We start from the raw sequence: 21,856 nt of genomic DNA, 5'->3' as shown, positions 1-21,856 counted from the left end.
GAATAACGGCCGGGGGTCGGCGATGCACTCAGCTTCGTTAGCACTAACGGCCCCTACCGACCGGGGGCCGTGTAAGAGTAGTGAGTGAGGAGTCAGCAGGCAGTCCATGGCAGTATAAAACAGGTTATCCAAGGTGTTTTGAGGAAGTGTGAGTCACTGCGACCACTAGAGGTCCTAGGTCACGCACACACACACACACACACACACACACACACACACACACACACACACACACACACATACACACACACACACCCGATCGCATGATCATCCTGGCCGAGACAATAAAGGTACCCGTTGTTCAATTTCTTAAGGAAATATTCTGATTGATATTTACCACATTCAGCACAGACTTGATACAATAAACCACAAGAGATCCATATCACATTACAGCCAAGAGGGACCTTTTTCACAGCAGACATTTCGACTTGTCACAGCAGGAAAAGCACAGGTGTCATCAATAACTTTAAAAAACGACTGCATTCAGGGTTTCAGGTATTGTGTGTGATGGCTCAGTGTCATGGCTTACTGGGACACTTGGTGAAACTGAGCCATCCTGAAACAAAATGTGTGTCACCTGCGCTTTTACCGCCATGACAAGCCAAACAAGTCTGAAGGGTGACAGCGGCACCTGCTGCAAGGTGAGGCATTCCAGAGGCGTTTTCTCTTGGAGCACTTTTTGTTTTTTATTATCTCTAGTTGCATTTAGTGATTGCAATGTTTATTGTCTTGGGACTTTTAAGAGCACAGGCCTGTTCATACCCCATGTCTCTATGCACCACAGGTGAGAACTGTGGTGCGGAAGCTGCTGCTGTCTCCCTCTGTGAACATTGCCAGTCATTCAGGTCATAAGATATCTAGACGTGATTAGTCAATGGAAGCTTGATTGCTGTTTGGTCTTGCAGATGTTTCATCATCCGAGAGCCTTCATCATCAAACAAGCAAGGGAGCAAAGCAACAGCAGGAAATAAAAAAATAAATAAAACAGATCTGGGGCAGATCAGTAGCTCCAATCTCATTGGAACTAATGATATGTTAACTCTCCCTGCTTCAGTACAGTAAGATCGAATTTGGAACTTCTGAGAATAACAAGGCATTGCCATCTTTAGATTAATCTCTGCAGCACTAAATGCCTGTTAAAAAAAGCCAGGCAATTTACTCTCTATCTGGAGTGATGTCGAAAACTGCTAACTGCAAAACAGTAATTACCAAGTCGACTCACTCGCGACAGTGGACGTGGCCTTATGAATATTCGTCCGTGGTGCTATTGTTTTCATATAGTGCGGATAATTAGTCTATATGACAAGGGTACAAATGCAGTCTTAGTGGAACACAATCTGTGCTTGTACAATTTAGTCCTTCAGTGCACATTTTTCAAAAGACAGCTCCACAAATAGTGTGTTTTCAGCGGTCGGGAGAAACGGGTATCATCAAGCAATCCTCTTTTGTGTGTCCAGCCTTCGGCCGCGCCCCGATCCCCATGGCGGTGGTGCGGAGGGAGCTGTCCTGCGAGTCCTACCCCATCGAGCTGCGCTGCCCGGGCACGGACGTCATCATGATCGAGAGTGCCAACTACGGCCGCACCGACGACAAGATCTGCGACTCTGACCCCGCCCAGATGGAGAACACCCGCTGCTACCTGCCCGACGCGTACAAGATCATGTCGCTCAGGTCAGTATATGTGTGTGTGTGTGTGTGTGTGTGGGTGAAAGCGAAGAGAAAGGACACGCGCCTTTTCGACGTAGTGTAAAAAAAAAAGAAAGAGGAGAAAGGTGATGGAAATTCTGTGGAAAGCGGCGTAACCTGTGAGTCACGCACCCTCTCTGTTCTTGTTCATGTGGTACAGCGACCATACAGCTGTAGAAACCTTATCACACAATGGGAGTTGCTCAAGTAACACTTCCTCTACAGCTGGCCCGTGTGATAGCCTCCTCTCCTGACAGTGCCATTAGGAGCTCAGCAGCCGAAGACAGAAAGAGGAATCCACAGAGTCAGCAGTATATCATTGAACAGGGGTTACAATACATAGTTTTGATGTTAAAAATGAAGCGTAACACCAAATACCACATACCTTGATATTGATATTGAGACGACTATTGTATGCTTTTACAAAATATTTAACAATAAGATGTTTGATAAAATAGTCATCAATAATGTGGATATACTGACTAAGTGGGTAAATTATATAATACAACAGCTAGTTTACCAGTCTGGTAAATTCAGAAAATGACATGACTTTACTGGGATGCAGCCTTTAAAACCAGGAAAAGATTGAAGATAATATCTAGTCTCATATCACGATTTCGATATATTATCCATATATTGCCCAGCCCCTGATATGGGTAACGTATCGTAGCTTTGTTTGCCGACTACATCCAGACTCCCACACATGTTTACGAGTGACTGATTCTCAGAGGCCTAAACTGGACAATTATGAGATTCATATATGTCATTTTGTATTGATATATTTTTAACTGATATGAATAGGTCTCATTTAACAAACATGGTATTATTAGATAAATCAGCTATATACAGACATACTAATTTAGACATACTAATCGCTGTAGAAAAAATAACCTGCTTATTTTTTGGATGCACGGCGTAACAATGGTGTCTGATTGTGCCAAAGCTACTCTCATACTTCTCATCTTTCTTCACTTTACCCAGGACATCGGTTGCAATTCTTTCTAATTACAGATTTTACTTTTGTCAAAAGGAGGCCGATTAGCGCTTGGGTGATTTGAAGGTTTATCTGGATATATATTTCAGTAACACGTAATGCCTTTACAGACCAGGGGCAATGCGAACAAATGACGTGATAAATTGCAAAACTATTCATGCCGGCAGCGGTGCAAAGTTGCGACAGTGGCAGCACTTTTTCAACAAAACGCTCTGATAGGTTGGCGCAAGCAGAGGACCTGACGGGATCCTATTGAGCCAGAGGTATATGGGGTCAATGGGATATGACCCCTGTATGTCTGAAGTGTAGACTAAGCTACCGTAAGCTATTTTCATTGAGTTTCCTTTTAGCAAAATGCTCTGAGTGAATTTGAGTTACAGTAACTTAGTGTATATGTCTAGGGCTTTTATTGTGAAAGGTAAAAACGGGGAGGAGGGGATCAGGTCTGTGTTACCCTTTGTTTAAGTTGAACAGTGTAATTGTACACTATAGTGTATGTTTTCAATACATGTCCATTGATTGGTTGAAGCCTTTTTTCCGTGGATGCGAAAGCTAAAAAAAAAAAATGTTCCGGAAAAAAAGAACTATGTTGCTTTTCGACTGCACAATATTCACATTTTGGGTGAAACTAGTCATGATGAAACAGCAATTCAAATTATTGACAGCTAAAAAAAAAGGTCAACAATGATAGGTACAACTAGAACGTCATACATCATACCTACAACCTACACGGTGCAGGTATAATCACGAGCGCTAGCTCAAAAATAATAGCGGAACAAAAATAGCGATGAGGGGAAAGCAATAGTGTAATGAGAACGTCCGGGTATAAATAATTCACTAACGTCACCATTAGTATCTCTATTTTTCACGCGTCACCCAACTTTGAGGGCTCTTTTCCTGTCCCAATATTGCTGCTGTCGTCTTTCTCTCTCTCTCCATCGAACCACCTGTCTCTGTCGTGTGGCAGTGCTCTGATTGCGATTGCTCTGGCCTGGCTCGGCCTCCTCTCTGCTCGCTCCGGCAGCTGCAACTTGTGTGGCCACCCCTCTCCTGCGGCCCTAGCCATCCATAATTTATACACATGCAAGCACACACACACACACACACACACACACACACAGACACTCACAGCATGTGCCACACGCAGCATACACTGCCCAGGGGCTACACCAGACTTTAAGCTCCAATTAGCAGAGCCAGAGGCCAGACTTAATCTTGAGGGATCCTCCGTGGAGGTGACTCAGCCCGGATACAACTGTTTATCACATATATTTTCCACGTGTGTGTTTGTTGCAAGATGCTATGACTGAGTCTGTTTGTGTGTGTGTGTCTGTACGTATAATGCTGCAATGCTCATGCGTTTTAATGCACCGGCGTTACGTGGATGCAAAATCCATGAGTGTGTGCTCATGCTTATTAATGTGCACTGGAGGCCGTGTTTAGCTCTTCCCAATACCCCCGCTTCATCAGTGTGCTTCGGCCCAACTGCCTTCCACTCTCTCATTCCCTCTATGTCTGTATCGTCTCTGCTTTTTTTTTCGATCCCCAGCTCAACTGGCTGATAAAATCAGAGCATGTTCCGCCTGCCCAGTGTTTCCTCAGTATCACATTCTCCCTTTGTTTTCCTCTCCACCACTCTCCAAGGCCAGGGAGTGTGTGTGCGTGTGCGTGTGTGTGTGCGTGTGCGCACACCCCACACCACATAATTGGTCTTGATATCAAAGCCTCATATCTCCAGAGGGTCTCACAAGGCTTCTCAGGCAACCTAGAGAGGACCCGATAGCGCTGCATTTCCCAGATTATCTCCCCATTGGGATACACTGGGTTGAAGGGGAAACGAAGCCGCGGCCATGAAAGTTCCGCTTAATCTGTTTTAGCGATATGCCGGCCCCACTTCAATGACTCACTCTGTTTTTATCGTGTTTTGAACTGAGATGCCTCTATTTCAAAATGGCTACTGAGCATTCTTTGTCCTAAGGTTGCAGCTCACTTCTATGTTGTTTTCTGTTTTACCCTTATTATTTAAAGCAGCTGTATTCATCATTCAGAGCATTAATATAGCAGCAAACCAATATTTGCTATGTAAAGATGTAGTGGAGTAACAAAGAGAGAGAATGAAGTCGCTCTCTTTTTGTGTTTGTTGTTATCCAATCTCCTCCTTGCTTTGTTGACATAGCCGGGCCGTCCACGCGTTCTTTGAGCGCATGTTAGCGTGACCCACTGGCTAGCTCGCGACCACCGCTCTGAACTGCTCTCACCTAGCGGTTACAGCCGATAGCGCCACCTCGACCGACTGCAGTGTGGTGGAAATGTAGCACTAAGTCTTCGGTAACCGCTCACGTTAACCCTGTTAGCTCTGTCTGCAAAATCGCCACATTTTGCAATGTTAGCACCATTAGCTGTGAGACGCTGGTTTGCCACCGACATGTTGAGAGCAGGCGACAACCTCCTGCTCTGCTGAGTGAAGCTTCTCTCTATTGACCAGTAGGGGGAGACTCCTCCTGTTGCAAAAATAAGTCTGATTGTATAGAAGTCTATGAGAAAATAACTCTACTTCTCACTTGATTTATTACCTCAGTAAACATCACAATGACTACATCCACTTCTCATATCCAGTCTGTGGTTGAGAGCTGTTCAGAGGCAATTGAAATGCTCCCAACCTCGGATCCTGCACCCTAAATTAAGAAAATGTACATATGTTTCCAATCTTTATTGTTTTATTAAGCTCACCCCAGTGGCTCAAGCTCCGCTGCACTCTAGGTGTGTTTCCAAAAAAATAAATGTATCAATTTCATTGTTTTTTCAAAGCGGCTGAGTTGGCTACAGCCGAGGGTGTGGCTGGGTTGAAGTGTCACTGGTGGGGAAAAGTTAGCGACGTCAAGACAACTGAAGAATCAGAAGGTTTGGCCTGTTCCATTGTACACGGGGAAGGGGCTGGGAGTCAAAATGGTGGCATGCCTCCCAAGTTATTTGATGGCATCTGCGGAGATGCTTCACAATGCGCTCCTTGTCCCTTTACTGATACTTGAGCGCTTCGCTGGCCTTCTCTCTCCATCTCATGCATCCTTGAGGCTGCTCCTTGAGGCTGGAAGGAGCAGACATTGTGAACAATGTAACAGTGCGCACACACACACACACACACACACACACACACACACACACACACACACACACACACACCTCTTTACCGTCTCTCCCACCTTGTCCCCTTGCCCTGCTCCATCCTTCCCTCTCCCTTCCCTTCCCCCCTTGAAGAAGTCCCTCAACTCAAAGAAAAACCACGTTGACAAGAAAGACAAGGGTAGGGAGTTGCCTCCCCCATCTCTCCCTTGCTTTTGGAAGTGTTAAATAACAACGTCTTTCATTTATTATTCTCCTATCTGTCACTCTCTTCATATCTCAATTTTTTTGGCACTCCCCCCTCCCCCCCTCATTCCTCAAATTGCTTCTCATCCTCTGTCACTTTTCCTTTCTCCCTCACCATCTGTTTTTCGTTTTCACGAGCCCCTTTCCTGTCTCTCCCCCCCCCCCATTCACTTTTCTTTCTTTTTTTCCCCCAACCCAGGGGGAAAGGTGAGGCTGCGGCTGAAGTGCAGGGGGCTGCAGCATGTTGCCTGCATGTTACAGCATGTTTTCTATAACTAAGCATCGTCCTGACCAAACGCACAGCTGGTTGCAGGATTAAATCCCCCAGCCTGCAGCAGCAGCCCCCCGCCCCCCTTCCCCTCGGGGCAACCATAGGTGCACAATAGCTACAAACACACAGCTATGCACCAGCCCTGTGTGCACACGCGCCAATGCGTACGCACGCATGCCTTCATGAACGAACTCAAAGAGAAATTGAGAGAGTTGCTCATCAGCTCCCGAGCACGGTCAACTTCTTCTGGCAGCCTGTCTCTTTGGAACCGAGTCTCAGCCTTCAAAGCAACCGGGCTAGTGTGCTAGCTCGTGAACGTGTGTGCGCGCACGCATGTGTGTGTGTGTGTGTGTGTGTGTGTAATGTATGTGCGCGCAGATGCGTGCATCCAGACCTTTGAACCATTTCACGCGGGAGACTGTAAAGAAAACCTCTGAAGTTCTTTTCCTTTGACTCTCTGAATTATAGAAAACCTCTTGAATCATAGACTGCGATCTAGTGCTGCAACCATTGAACTATGTCAAACAGTCTGCAGCTTTTTTATTATATTTTATTTTTTTCCCCCAGCGCATACCTGCACTTCATTCGTCCTCAACGTTTGATTCTAATCTATCTCTGTAAACACAGATGGAGAAATGAGCGCTCTAAACCTTACATGAATCTTATATTTTTGATCATTATTCCAGCCCAGTGACTCCAAGAACAAAAACAATATTATCTACTAAATTGGAGGTTTTCGCCGAGGCTGCGGCTACTGTGTGTTTTGCGTGCATGTGTGTGTGTGTGATGTCTTGCAGAGGTGGACTCACCAGGATATTTACAATTATGTCTCGTTATTATCTCTCCCGACTTTTTTTCTGTCTCAGCCTGCTCACTCTTCGTCTCCCCTCTCTCCATTAACTACCCTGCTTCCCTGCTGAATGAGGTCATATCTGGAAATGTCCTATTTAATGTGTGTGTGCATGTGTGTGTGCGAGCCACACAGTCACCACGGTTACAGGAGATGCCCTGCGGCACCCTGGGGGCCCAACTGTCACCCTTGCTCAGTGCGGTAATTAGGGCCCACACACACGCATGCAAATGTACACACACACACACACACACACACACACACACACAGATAGATGCATATATCTAGAGAACTTAAAGATGGAGAGATTCCGACACACAGTCGGTCCTGAAAGGCACACGCACAGAAACATTTCCTCCAGAAACGTGACGGCAACAAACGGCAACATTCCCTTTTTTCGGGGTTTTTTTTAAGCTCGTCATCACAAAATGTCACTGTCCCTTGCACGTATAGCTGCATTCTCCATCCGCCCACTCGCGCACCGTTTGTTTTCCCCACCCTGACTGACAGCTGTGGCGCTCTGCCCGAGCCTCTGTACTTCCACATGTCAAAGTCCCCGCCGTCTGACCCGTTTCCTGCCGTCACCGCAGCTCTGCTAACCTTAGTTATCATGCTTCGCCGAGCACCTAAGCCGCGCGGCTGCCTGAGAACGGTTTCAGGAAAGGTCTAGACGCCGCACACTCCCTCTCACATACAAACACACACACGCACACACAAAGCCTGATACATCCAGTGACTAGCATGTGAATCAGCGCCTCAGACAAGTAGAAAGTGACTGACTTGATACTTTGACATTGACGCGCAGAACTAAACCAGGACACATGTAAAGGCCCTCCTGCCCACACACACACACATACATGTGCATATACACTTTTTTTATGTGTGCATCATGAGGTGAGTCTGACTAAATCCTGCGAGACAGTGTCTTGGTGCGGCGCGGCTCTGTCGTCTGGGGCGGCGTGTCGAGCGCCTTCTCTGCTTTTCGCCCAACCGAGAGCGACAGCCCGGCTGTCCGACACGCTGCTCGTCTTTTAGCTTTCAGGGGGGATTTTGTGCAAGGCAGGTGGTCTTTGGTTAAACCGTGTAGAAAGACGGGACACACGGATGGAAAGGCAGGGGGAGAAACGCACGGAGGGGGAATGTTGCTGGGTGGAATCGGGAGGAAGACTCCCCGAGTGTGTCCTGGAATCGGACGACGTGGAGGTTGCTATGGTTACCGGTGGAAGAGGAGTTGAGCAGGGGAGGGGAGGGGAGGAGGGATTGCGGAGCTTAGAAAACTGTACTCTGCCGTGAGCCGTGCTTGCAAGAGAAAGGGCATCATGTGTGTTAAAACACATTAAATATTATTACCGATCGCTTTTTTTTTTCTTGTAAAACAGTTCAGTAACCTTAAAGATAATGTCCTGCAGATAGAATGTAAATGTGATGGACAATCACTGACAAAATAGGTCGGTTTTAAAAGGCTGAATTAACCTGCTTCACAAGTGTGCATACTACCATACTATTTAGTATGCCAGAAAAAGAGTGAGTACAGTATGACAAAAGTACCAGGATGTTCTTACTGCACCAGGTTGCATCCTGCAGAATGCGAGCCAGCATGCTTTTCTGGCTATTCCCACAATCCTCTGCGCTGCAGATATACGACAAGAGGGTCAAAGATCAAGTGTGACGAAGCAGTATGATAAAAACTGAAGGCGTACCGCATGCAGCAGTGCGTACTTTGCAAGGGCGGCTCAAGCATGTACTAAAAGTTAATAGAAAAAGTATGCAGTAAGTATTCATACTCAGTTCATTCCCACCTGGCATGAAGATGGCAAGTTCGGGGGGGGGGGGGGTTACACACACAGAATACATACAGTATTCATGGTACACACAGTATACTGTGTGTTGTATGTTAACAATGACGCTTGACATTCTCAGTCGGAATGGGAGAAAAACGGGAGAGAATGACATCCTCCAGCCAAAAATATTAATAATGTAACACATTTCGAAGCCTTTATTTATTTTTATTTTTTTCCAGCAGGGAAAAACAACATTATTTTACCTGTGGCTCGTTTGACAGGCTGCAAGAGACCTGACAGAAACGCAGAGGAGTGTGTTAGTGTTTGTGTGTGTGTGTGCGCTCGTGTGTGTGTGTGGCGGTGTGTGGGAGAAAGAGAACAAGAGAGACAGATCTGTCATTTTCTTCACAAGCGTGGTGTGTTGGTGGGGTGCGCTACGCTATACCCCGGGGTAGACGTATATACAGTGTACGGACTCACACACACACACACACAACACACACCCATCTCTTCCTCCCTTTTCTTTTACCGCCATCCATCACAAACCCCTGCATCACTCCTCAATTACTTACTACATCCCTGTTCGTCTGCATCCTTCCATCGTTTCCATCACTCCATTTGTCCATCTCCGGATAGCACTGTACGTGTGTGTGTGTGTAGAAAACTACATCAGGGAGCTAATAAAGCAGAAATGAGGGCAGTAGCAGAGGAATCTCATATGTGGTGTGTGTGTGTGTGCGTGTGAGAGAGAAAGAGAGAGGGAGAGTGTGTACGGCCAGCCTAACAGCTTTTTATCCTGTAGCTAGATACAGTAACTCTGCTCTTTCTGCTGTCAAATGGGTTTTCCTGAACTCCCTCAGGACACAAAGAGCCCAGTGAAATCATCTCTCCCCTCTTCCTTTTGTTATTTACAGAATTTGAATTTATGATTTTACCAACTGATTGACTTTTCCCAGTTTGGCGATTTTAATAGAATTTAATCTTCTTTTATTTAATTCAATATAATACTTTTTGTATAGCCCAAAATCACAAATCAGAAATTTAGGGCTTTACAATACACATACGAAATCCTCTGTCCCGTGACCCTCACATTTGTCCATGGGAAATATTTTGAGGCTTATAACGATACTGAGTTCATACATTTTTTATGGATAATCTGGACTGCTAGAGCAGTGCAATCTATAATGGTATCATCGAGCATCCATTCTTGTCAAGTTGTGTTTAGTCTGTGGAACTAAATGCTGCCTGACGCTGTGTTTTTTTATTGCCTCAAATCAAACTGCAGCTACATTTCTCGACAGTAAACAGTGGAGAATGTATGTTATTCATAAAGTAATAATCTCTCACGGTCACAAGATTTTATAAAGCGGAGAGAAAAAACTAAATGTATTCTTGCTTTCAGGGAAAAATGTGATCACACATGTGATTTTATGTTAAAGTACACTTTGTACTTTAACATAAAATCATTTATTTTCCGCTTGTTATATTTCTGTTTCAAATAATTTCAGTCTCTGCTGAACTATCTCCATTTCCTCTTACTACTTCTGGGTTCATGTGTGAGTCAATGTCAACAGCAGAAAAAAACTTTTTTTTTTCCGGTCCATCTTCTGCAAGTTACCCCAAAGTGTTAGTATTAGTCCGAACTGCATGTTGCGACTGTTGCACAACTCTAACCATCGATGTTCCTGCTGGTTCAGCTGCGTTCATGCTGCAAGCCTTCGAGTTCAATTCAGAGTAATTGTTCAAATCAGATTTCTTTGTCTGGCTGTTGATATTATTTCTTTAATGTGGAGGAATAATAATACTACTACTACTACTACTAATAATAATACACCTCACTGTCCCTCCACCGACTACCTCCATCGCAGCCGTCTTCCATTTTTGTATTCACCAAGTGACTCCATCCAGCTCAGAATTGCCGAATACCGATTTAGACTTTGAGAAAAAAAAAAGAAAAGAGAAGCCAATAGAAACCAAGTAATGCAGTTACGACACACGTTACAAAGTAATTATGAGCTCTGTTCTCTGTGTTCTTTATTTTGTAAAAGTCAAATTTAAAAAAAAGAAGGAAATTGGGAATATATTTTTGCAGTGCCCAATAGCCAACTCCCTATAAAATAGACACTCAATAGAGTCGCACCACTGTTCTGTAATTGTAGACTGTATATAAGAAGTGAACGTAGTCAGCTTGACGTCACCCATTGGTTTGTCGACTGCCATTTTGAAGCCTTGAGTTTGGCATTATGGACATCGTCATCTTGTTTTTTTTGCAACCAGAAGTGACATGTGAGGGCGGAGCTTAGTTCAACCGAACGCTGATTTAGACATTGAAACCTTTTGTAACAAAGGTTACAGTTGACTTTCATGAAGTGCAAACACACTGTGAAAGGGTTAAAGTACTAAGACGAAAACATGCAAAATGCAGTGATAGCGACCTGTCAATTGCAAGGCAACCCCGCCCAAAAGCATACCCTGATTTACTATTTGACTCTAAATGGATCATAATTTACTAAATGAACATCATGCTGTATTGAAGAAGACTTGAAAGTAGAGATTGAGACCATAAACTCATGTTTACAATGTTTACTGAGTCATTTTCTCATTGACTTCTATACAATCTGACTTCTTTTTGCATCCAGAGGAGTCGCCCCCTGATGGCCATTAGAGAGAATGCAAGTTTTAAGACACTTCCGCACCAGCTTCACTCGGCAGAACGGGAGGTTGACACCTGGCAATTACAGTTCAGTGCGTCCAACAAAGATGCATATTAATGCTTAATCATACAAAAGTATGTTGAACGACATCACACATAATAAGTATGTAGTGCATTGTATGCGATATTGACGCAGCATGGGGGTTCTACAATGTTTGTACATGTGTGGAATGTTTGGATGCTTTTAGAATTTTCCGGCTTTTGTGTGTGCATGTTTGACACTCAGACACCATTGCAGAGAGTTTTTGTATGTGCTAAGCATGCTCACAGTGCTGCGGATGACTCAGACGGCGTCACGGAGTGGCCCGACTGCATTCGGATGTGGGTTCCGGAGCACCGCGCCAAGGCTTTGTGCTTCACTCACTCTCAGACACCTCTTTTAACTCACGAGGATTAGCTCCCAGCTCTCACTCGCTCTGTAATTATATAGTTCTCCAACACATCTGCACTCGAGCACAAGCGCACACGCAGCCGGACGCGCGCACACACACACACACACACACACACACACACACACACACACACACACACAAACACAAACAAGCAAGTTTTTTATTCCATCTGCCAGCTCACATGTGCATGCGTGTGCTAGCACATATGAGCGCGCACACACTCCGTCAGCCTCATCAAACCATCAGTCGGTCGGTCGTGTTTATACGGGGAGATGGAGACCGATCGGAGTGAAGGGAGGTCTGCCAAACAAAGTGGGAAAAAAAAACATCAGAGACGATGACAGCGGCGGCACCCGCTGCAGCGTCGCTGCGTTCCCTTTCCCCGCCTGCCACGGCATCGGCTTTTGTTAGCGAGCGGGTTTTGTTTGTGAGTCGGTGCGCGTGTTGCACGTCGCGGGGAAGAAAGCCAGCAGGCGAAGGCGGTATCCAGGCCACTGCCTTGTTTTGATGTGGTCATGCTAATTAAAAAAAAGAAGCATTTCTGCCAACACCAAGAAAAAACACACAGGGAAAAAATAAAGAGCTATTTGGGTTTAAAAGAATGCGGAGGGAAAAATTAAAAGGTTGCAAGTGGTTTATGTTCTGCATCTACTTCGGACGTGGGTCAGAGCACAGAGAGGAGGTGAGTTTGGAGAATTTTTTTGCCGATGTTTTTATGTTTTGTTGGGCTGGAATGAGAGTGAGAAAGAGAAGGAGACGGAGGTGCTGGGGACATGAGGGAGTCTTTTTTGGATCTGACTCAGACTGCTGGCTCAGACAGAGCGGTGACGTCAGCACAGGCTTTGCTGAGGATGGAGGGATCGAGGGAGAAACAGAGGGAGGCTGGAGATGACGCCCCGAGGGGAGGCAGGAACAATATTAAAAGGGGGGGGGGGGGGGGGGGAGGACGGACACGAAGGGAGAGGGAAGCAAGCTATAAGAGGCCCGCCGCATATATCTGGGTGTGACTTCGGGAAAAAAACTGCAGCTAAGTGGGTTTAAGGCAGATAAACACACAGTCGGAATGAGAGACAAAGACGGAGGAACGGAGAGGAATAATTCCTCGGCGGGTTCGGATGAAGACAAAGGCCGAGGGAGAAATTGGTTTATTATCTTGGCTTAGAAGAGTGCGGGGTGACGGAAGAGAGAAAAAGGTGGCGCGGACAGAAATAGACGGAGGAAGAGGGAGAGATAGCGGAGGGAGATTATGTTGAATCGTTGCACTATACCCTCTATTTTAAATAGCAGTCAATAACCTTCGCTGCTGCATGACTTAGCCGTGAAAGTTCCAGAGAACAGAGACTTTTTGTTTTTTGGCTGGAGCATAAAGTAGAAACAAACGCAAACACACACAATTTCACACATCTAGTGCAAAAAACGAAAGCTTCTTCAAAAACACATCTGTTTCTCTGCCCGACACCGCCTGGTCCCTGCTTTTCTTAAATGTGTTGCATTTCACATATTCATGCGTTCTGTCGGCTTTGCGCAACGACCTCGCTGCCCGGTCCGATAGCATATTTTTGTGTCAGTTGGCTTTTTCTTATTCTTTTTCCTCCCTTCTTCATTAGGAATGAGACTATTTTTTAATTTGTATAAGCCCACCAAGAGACACTTCTTGTGTTCAGGGTTTTTTTTCTCCTAAAAGTTTAGTGTGTGGAAATAGTCAATCCTACACTTAACGCCCGCGGCAGCAACTTTGTATTTATTGGGAGTAAGTTTTGACAGAAACATGTATATGAAGGCAAATCGCTGTCAAAATCCGAGAACACAAATGAGATCCACGTGCGCGCACAAATCAAACAGCCGCTCGCGTATTTTACTTTGACGAGCGCTTTTACATCACTCCGCGAGCGAAATTCCCTCTGGCGCGCTCGCGAAACTTTACTCTGCTCGGTCGCTCGCAGTTTTTCTTTTTGACAGTAAGTGGGCGGACCCAGTCTCTACATCTAATTGGTTACAATCCTCGTCTTTGGGCAGACCTGATATCACTGTAACACAGACGCTAGGTCTGTTAGAGGTGGTTTTCAATCCGCCACTAAACACTACTCCACTACTCAGAATGTTCTACATTTGTCTGACAAGTTTTGTAAACTTGTCAGACTGTAGAGGCTGATGAAATACAAATTATGTTAATAGCGTTTTGAAATACAATAATTAAAAATGTGTTTCTCTTGTAAATGGAGTCAAGTTGCTCAGATTGGTTTAAATTCACTCATCATTCTATTACAGACAATGTGTGTTTGATAGTCAAACCTCTTGTGACAAACAGCTCAAAGAAGCTCTTTGATCTTAATTGATTAAAACATGATGTTATCATATTTAATCATACTGGTGTGTTTACAGAAGAGATATAATGTAGTTGTATATAATATGAGCAACAATTTGGACCCGCTCAAGGATCTGTAGCCAAGATTAGGGACCACTGTTTCTATATTAACTGTTTGCCCAACTTAAATCACTGACAAGTAATTAGTGGATGAAAAAGTATTCAGTTCCTTCACTGCAGTAAACGTACTAATACTGATGAAACAATCCATTACGAGTAAATACCTGCATTCAAAACCTTAGTCAAGTATGTTATTATCAGCAAAATGTACTTTAAGTGCAGAAAGTAAAAGTACCCGTGCAGTAAGATGTACATTATTACTGCACGAGTAGTGCAATCTGAAAATCTGAGTCTGTGACACAGTGACTGTGACTGTGTCTGTCCAAAGACGAGGATTGTAACCAATTAGATGTAGAGACTGGGTCCGCCCACTTACTGTCAAAAAGAAAAACTGCGAGCGATCGAGCAGAGTAAAGTTTCGTGAACACGCGAGAGTGATGTAAAAGCGCTCGTCAAAGTAAAATATATATGTTTGATTTGTGCGCGTGGATCTCATTTGCGTTCTCGGATTTTGACAGTGATTTGCCTTCATACGTGTAGCTCTGATCGCTTGTTGCGGCGTGATGACATCATAACTTCAGGAGGGGGGCGGGGGGTTTGCGCTACATGTGAGGTCATTAAATAGGAGGTTCGCTCTGATTCACCATTGTGGGCCAGCCAGTCATGTCCGACGGTCATGTGTTGCGAGCAGTTTGTCTGTCCCTTCAACCCCCCCCCTCCACAACTTGCACTGATGACAGGTGACCGATGATGAAGGCACCGGGGCAAGAAATTAAAAAGCACAGAGGCGAGAAAAAAGAAAGGGAGGGAGGAGAAAAGAACAGGAGACTGGCGGGTGTTGTTATTAGAATATGACAGGCAGTGCGACACATTGGAGTTTTAAACCTTTTAAACTTCCATAACCCCTCTCACTTTGACCACAGACGCCACCGATACACACCATTACGTGTGTGTGTGTGTGTGTGTGTGTGTGTGTGTGTGTGTGTGTGTGTGTGTGGTCTACATTGGCTCTCTGTGTTTTTAAGTGAATATTGAACTGAAAATTAAGTTAGCTCTCATGCATATTCCATTATGCAAAATGGAACGATACTGTAAGAAAAGAGACTTGAGGGGTTTTGGTTCACTCATTAAAAAAAATATATATATCTCAATGGGAGAATTTTTTTTAAATGTAAATGTCGTCTGTTTGACAGGTGCGCCGGGAAAGAGGGACAGACGGGAGAGTTGTACTAATTGAAAGAAAATACTCGTCGGCCTTCTTGAAATAGGGCCTTTTGGTCCCGAACGTGATGCAGTTCTTCACTCGCGTTGTTTCAATGAATTATTTAAAGCCAAGACGGGTCACTGAGACAAAGTGGCACTTCGGCGCGCAGAAGCATTTTTTTATGTCATTACGTGCATCTGTCATGATAATTTATGGACTCCAGCCGCCCACCGACAAATCATCTTTCCTCGTGAGGACCGGGCCTGCAACATGTTTAATTACTATCACATAAATGTCACGTGTGCATTTTTTATAGCCGCACGTCTACTGTACATGCATGACAACACAAACCCCCACAGGCATGTAGTGAATATACATGGTGTGCTGCCAACCCGCGTTAGCAAGAGTGAGGAATACTTACTTTTTGTGTGTCAGAGGAGAGGGCCCCCCCTTGATAATTAAAATTAATTATCTGGAGTCTGGAGCAAAATACTGTTAAAGCCATAGGTTATTGTTCTCAGTGCTGCACACACACACACACACACACACACACAGCAGAAGTGTCCTCGCTCTTCAGTCGCCATTGTGGGCCACCTTGTGCTCCAGCAAACTCAAGGATTCCATTAATGTAATGTCCACTCCAGGTGTACCAGTAAGGACACATTGTCTGCTCTTTTGTCAACCTAAAGGGCCCTTAAACACGGATGACTCTCGAGCATCAGGGTGAGTGGAATGAACCGTATGAGGGGATAAAACACATCTCGGTGTATATAACATGTCTGTGTTCTGTTTTATCGAGTGCTTTGGCCTTCAGAAGACTCATCTGCCAGCGGCTGTTTCGCAGCATTTGCTATATATCCGTGCATCTGAATGTGTTCAGCTAACGTGTGTCTCTTCCCGTGGCAGATGCAACAACCGTACGCAGTGTGCGGTGGTGGCCGGGCCCGATGTCTTCCCCGACCCCTGCCCTGGCACATACAAGTACCTGGAGGTCCAATATGAGTGTGTCCCATACAGTAAGTACCTTTTTTATTTTTTTAAAAAGTATTTTGACCTATTATCTCTGTAATGGCGCTAGTACTAGTCACATGTTTGAGTCAGGCTGGTCTCATCCAGCGGCGCAATTTGTCCCACAATTTGTTTCCGTAAATGATCCATGTAATCTTGAAGGAGGACGTACAAAGGCCGCTAAATCACACAGCTGGCGGGCCGAAGGGGAGGTGGTTGGGTCCAGCAAACGGAGGTCTTTCAGCCGGGAGGCTGCTGTTCGTTCCCCATGTAAAAACGGGAAATCAACGTTGATGTTTTTGTCACGTAACTTGCGTACTTCAGCAACGGCACTTCCATAGTTATTTAAAATCAAATGGCGGTCTCTCCCGAAATGTAACAAAGAATTTGTGTTGCCTAAATCCAACTGTGTTTCTTTTATTTATTTATTTTGAAAAGACCGTATGCATGTAATGAGCGGAAATTGACACGAGTTGCTGGACTTTTGTAGGAACACACAAAAAATGAGGGGTAACTTTTCGTGGGATATTATATGAACCGTTAAATGAAGATACACTAGTTTGAGCATTTTCAGCAGAAGGTGGCCTTTGATAAGTGAAGCCAATACCTTAAATTGGTATTCTCTCTAATAGCCCTCAGGGGCGACTCCTCTGGTTGTTAAAAGAAGTCAGGTTGTATAGAAGTCGATGAGAAAATGACTCTACTTCTCTCTTGATTTATTTCCTCAGTAAACATTGTAAACATGAGTTTATGGTCTCAATCTCTAGTTTCAAGTCTTCTTCAATACAGCATGATGTTCATTTAGTAAATTATGGTCCATTTAGAGTCAAAGAGACCATAAAGCAGAGTATGCTTTAGGGCGGGGCTACTTTGTGATTGACAGGTCATTACCACGGAGCTGTCCGTAGTGTGTTTTCAGCTCATGAAAGTTAATTGTAATATTGTAATTGCTTAAAAAAGTCTTATTCAGCATTCGGTTGAACTGGCTCCAGCCTCTCGTGTCACTTATGGTTGCAAAAAATATATGCCAAGATGGCAAAAAAATGAATGAAATGAATGAAAATGTGGACCGTAGTACACACAAAGTAATGACGTCACAGTGACTTCGTCCACTTCTTGAATACGTTTTTTCAGTGACAACATTCATCCTGGATGTCAACGCAGACGTCTTTGAAATGATCTAATTTTTAAGATCTCAGTAGATATTTGCTGTTTTCTAAAGTTAAGTTCTGAAAAAGCCTGCAGTTTTATTAAAAAGATTCATCAAAAGTCACAGTCCCTTTATATGGGAAACTATGATGACACCGTTCACTGGGAAACTCCAAGGGAGGAAGGACGAGAAAGACGGATGGTCTCCAGTGACGGCAGATGGTGATTTGACCTTTGACCGCATGATAACAGACTGGGAGGTCGTATTCACTGGAGTGAAACGTTCAGGGGACATAGTTGCTAAATATAACAACAACTGGGAAACTTTAACCAGCAGAGTTTTCCCCAAAATCTAGGTTACAGCTCATTGCATAATAAATGCATAAGGATTCAGGGTGGAGACTTAGTGAATTAAAGACGTCTATTTGCCCTTGATGTTTATTTAACACTGCATTCCTGCTTGGAGGATTTGTCCAAAGGCAAAGACAAAAAAATGCTGCTTCTGTGTCTGTTTTTACAAAAAAGCTAAATCTCAAGTGTATCACTTTGTTCACACAGTAGTTATATTTGATTTTTTTTGCCCCATGGAAATAATAATAATGCTTTCTGCCAAAATTATAGAACAATTATAGAGGACATATTACTCAATAAGTAAAAAAGTTACAGGCACTGAATGTAGTAAAAAAAATACTTTCTCAATCGAATAATAGACCTACTGCACCTTGAGTGGCAGATTCCAAGAATAACCTTCAGATGAAAATAGATAATTAGTTTTTGGATATATAATGTTGTGCTGAATACTTCACACTACTCCACACTACACTGTACAAGCTCGCAGAAACGTAGCACAAGAGGATGAGTGGGTGCTGTGGAACGAAAATGTGTCTATTTCTGTACATGTGAAGCGCTGCACGTCTTATTGGCGTCTTCTTTTTTTTTTGGTTTCTTCTTCTTCTCCTTTTGTTCGCTGCAAACATCTCTGCGGTGGAAGTCATAAAAGACAGGAGGACATGCAGAGTTGAGATAAGTCAATTTAGTGCTGTCTATAAATCTTACTTTTCTGCCAAAGATAGAATGGAAAGTGGATTGAGCCTCGGTTGTTTCGTAGAAATTTGAAGCTAAATCTTGTTAGGAGTCAACTGCCTTGTTTCAAGTTAGTGTCTTTTTTAAAAAAACAAAACAAAGTAAATTAGCTTCTCTTTAAGCAGAATTAGTTTTACGTGCACTGGGGAAACTTTTTTTTTCTACAATAAAGATGAACAGATTTTTTTTTTTCCTTTAGTTTTCGAGCTGCAGAAATCCCAGAAACTTTATTTTTTTTGTCTGAGCGTACAGCCCTGGCAGGACGGCGCATGCAGACGGCCAAGGTGATCTCCCACACTGAAGCATTCAATTATGTCCGGCTAAACGGCCCTTGCCTGGCGTCTAGAATGACCAGCAGATTAAATAATAGGACTATCAGAGCCCTCTCTGGAGCAGATGGAAACACAACCTGATACCTGCTTAATGCCCCCGCTGAGTGCACGCGCGCACGCACACAGCGCGAGCATCGAGGGTGTGTGTAGGTGTGTGTTTTCTGTTCCGTTTGAAAAAAAAATACAGGGCTGCGCGTTTCGTAGATGAATCGCTGGAAGGAGAGGGAGCTCAGGAACAACTCGGCGCAAAAGGAAGATGAGTCGCATGCTGATCTGATAAACAATGGGGCCGTCAGGGTAACGTCCCCCCCCAGCAAAAATAGACAGCGTCTGAAACCAAAGTCATTAGAGAGCTCAGCTAACAGAGGCGGGAGGAAAAGATAGAGATGGAGAGAGATGGAGCATTGGAGAGAGAGAGAGAGAGAGAGAGAGAGAGAGTACATTAGCAGTTTTCGTGTACTGACTAAGTGTTGGGGCTGGATCAGGTAGCACTGTGATGATACACTACCTGGCTTGGTGTGTTTAGCCATGTGAAATGTTGCTCAGTGTTGTAAAGAAAGATATGATGTGTAAACAAAGGGTCAAATTTATCGTCGTCGTTAGGGCCATCATTACAAAGCCGTTTTTTTTTTGTATTATATAATCTCGCAAATTCATTTGTTTTCTCCTAGATTTGCCACTTTAATCTCAGAGAATAAGTCTTTTTCTCATAAATCTACAATTTTATAATCCCAGTTTTTTTTGTAAATTTGCTACTTTAACCTCAGAGAGTTTTTTTCTTACAAATGTATGACTTTCTAATCTTGCAAAGCTGTGTTTTCTTTTCTTGTCGTTTTGCCACTTTAACCTCAGAGAATATCCAAGTTTATTTCTCCCGAAATTGTGACTTCATAATCTCACAAATTGAGAGTTTTGTTCTCCAAATATTAACCCCTCCCCCGGCTCCGTAGCAATATTTTTTTTGTACCTACAATTGCACTCAAACGACGCTGTACAAACTAGATTTTGGTAGTGGTGGGAAAAAAATTAAGTCTTAGATGCAACTCAATTCTCAACGTTATGATCGCCTGTAACAATTCTGTGACGCCGGGCTGTCCGTTTCTTACCGCTGCCAGTGAACGCAACAGACGTAATACACTGAGTTTTGGTGAGGGTGCCTGAGCTTGAGCAGCCAAATATGGTTACGATCCGACGGGCAGCCCCTGGCTTAAAAGCTAATGTTTCGCTTTCGCCCATTTCGCTTCTTCTTCTTCCACCAAACTCTGAAAGGACGAAGCAAATCACGAAGTAGACTGCAACTTCTTTTTGCCAACGATTTGTGCCCCTACTCAGTCATTGAGAATCAGAGCTGTCGCGCTATGTTGCACACTTTGGAACCGAGATACAACATTCATCTCAACGTTTTTCCGGACACAGAGAAACAACCAAACCAAAGCTTAAGTCACGGAATCACTGAGGAAAGCGGGGAGGATGGTAGTTACACGCTCTGCGTGGCATCCGTTGTCACAGAATCATGTCTCACCGTAACCGCGCACATGTATAGTTTTTGTGTTTCAGGTTCCAGAAAGCGTTATTTTTATTTTAAATGACTAAGAATATGCTGAATTATGTGTTTTTACTACAAGGATGCTGCTACAGGCCGGCAGGCTTGGTTCTCTTTGCAATGCTTGTAAATGTAACCCTCCAGTTGACACACGTCTTCTATTTGTTACTTATATTCAATTAATTAAAGATAATAGCAGAAGTAAATTCATCTGTTTGTTTAATCATGAATCATTACAAATATGCTGTGTTTTAAAAATAGCAGCATGTATCAAAAAATGTTGACGCATCATGAAGAATCGATTTTATCGTTTTATAATCACATTGTAGCGCTCTGAATCGAAAGGATTCCCACCTCTAGTGTTTGGACACCATGACTCCACACTTAAAATTTCTTTTGTCTGAGAATACCTCAAGCTTTACACGGCAAGGCCCTGCACAGAGCCCTCACAGTGCATCCTTAAAATATTTATGAAATCAATTTTCCTTGAAGGGGCGTAATAGTGTCCTTAGTGAACCTTAGAACAAGATACTCTGGCTCGCTGACATTCAGACCGGAGATCCAGCCCGTGTACGATCAAGGCGTGCTTGACGCAGCAAATCAATGCTGTCAGCTGCGTTGTTGTGAAAGATACATTTTGCAAGACATTAAGCGGCGATACATCTCCAAAATGTTGCCATAAATCAAGAGGGATCAATAATAGGAGGCTCGTTTTCTGAAATATATGAGCGTGTACTCAAACTGACGCATTCCTAAAACACTCGACAACAAATCATCGTATTTACATCTGGAGGCAGGGTTGGCTTTAGTGCACTCAAATGGCTGTAACATCAAGAGGGTACGTCCGTAACTCAGTAGGTTCCCCCCCGAGCGATCACCTCTGAGGCCGGGTGGTTGCTAATTAGACAACGACACGAAAATGAGCCAAAAGAGACACCACCTCATGCCGCAGATGCACTTTTCCCTTCAGCACTGATGTTTCCCACTACATGGATATTGTAAACAAATCTCAAAGTGGGTTGTAAAACAGCTAATTAAATTATGTGCGGCTCAGTTTTT

The 21,856-nt window shown here is 44.0% G+C and overlaps 1 protein-coding gene across 8 annotated transcripts in view; it reads left to right on the top strand.

Moving 5' to 3' along the window:
• The window catches only part of adgrl3.1 (adhesion G protein-coupled receptor L3.1), a 122,556-nt gene that overhangs the window by 37,030 nt on the left and 63,670 nt on the right, over positions 1–21,856 (top strand). For all 8 annotated transcript variants that reach the window (XM_068726589.1, XM_068726595.1, XM_068726594.1 and 5 more), the window contains exons 4-5: positions 1,458–1,671; positions 16,589–16,698. In XM_068726589.1, the coding sequence (XP_068582690.1) occupies positions 1,458–1,671; positions 16,589–16,698 (324 nt within the window). The remainder of the gene's footprint in view (positions 1–1,457; positions 1,672–16,588; positions 16,699–21,856) is intronic.

This window comes from Cebidichthys violaceus, unplaced genomic scaffold (assembly GCF_023349555.1).
Source record: "Cebidichthys violaceus isolate CVI_PGR_0920_01 unplaced genomic scaffold, fCebVio1.0.p SCAF_4, whole genome shotgun sequence".
Taxonomy (NCBI): Eukaryota; Metazoa; Chordata; class Actinopteri; order Perciformes; family Stichaeidae; genus Cebidichthys; species Cebidichthys violaceus.
This window is presented reverse-complemented; position numbering and strand designations above follow the sequence as displayed.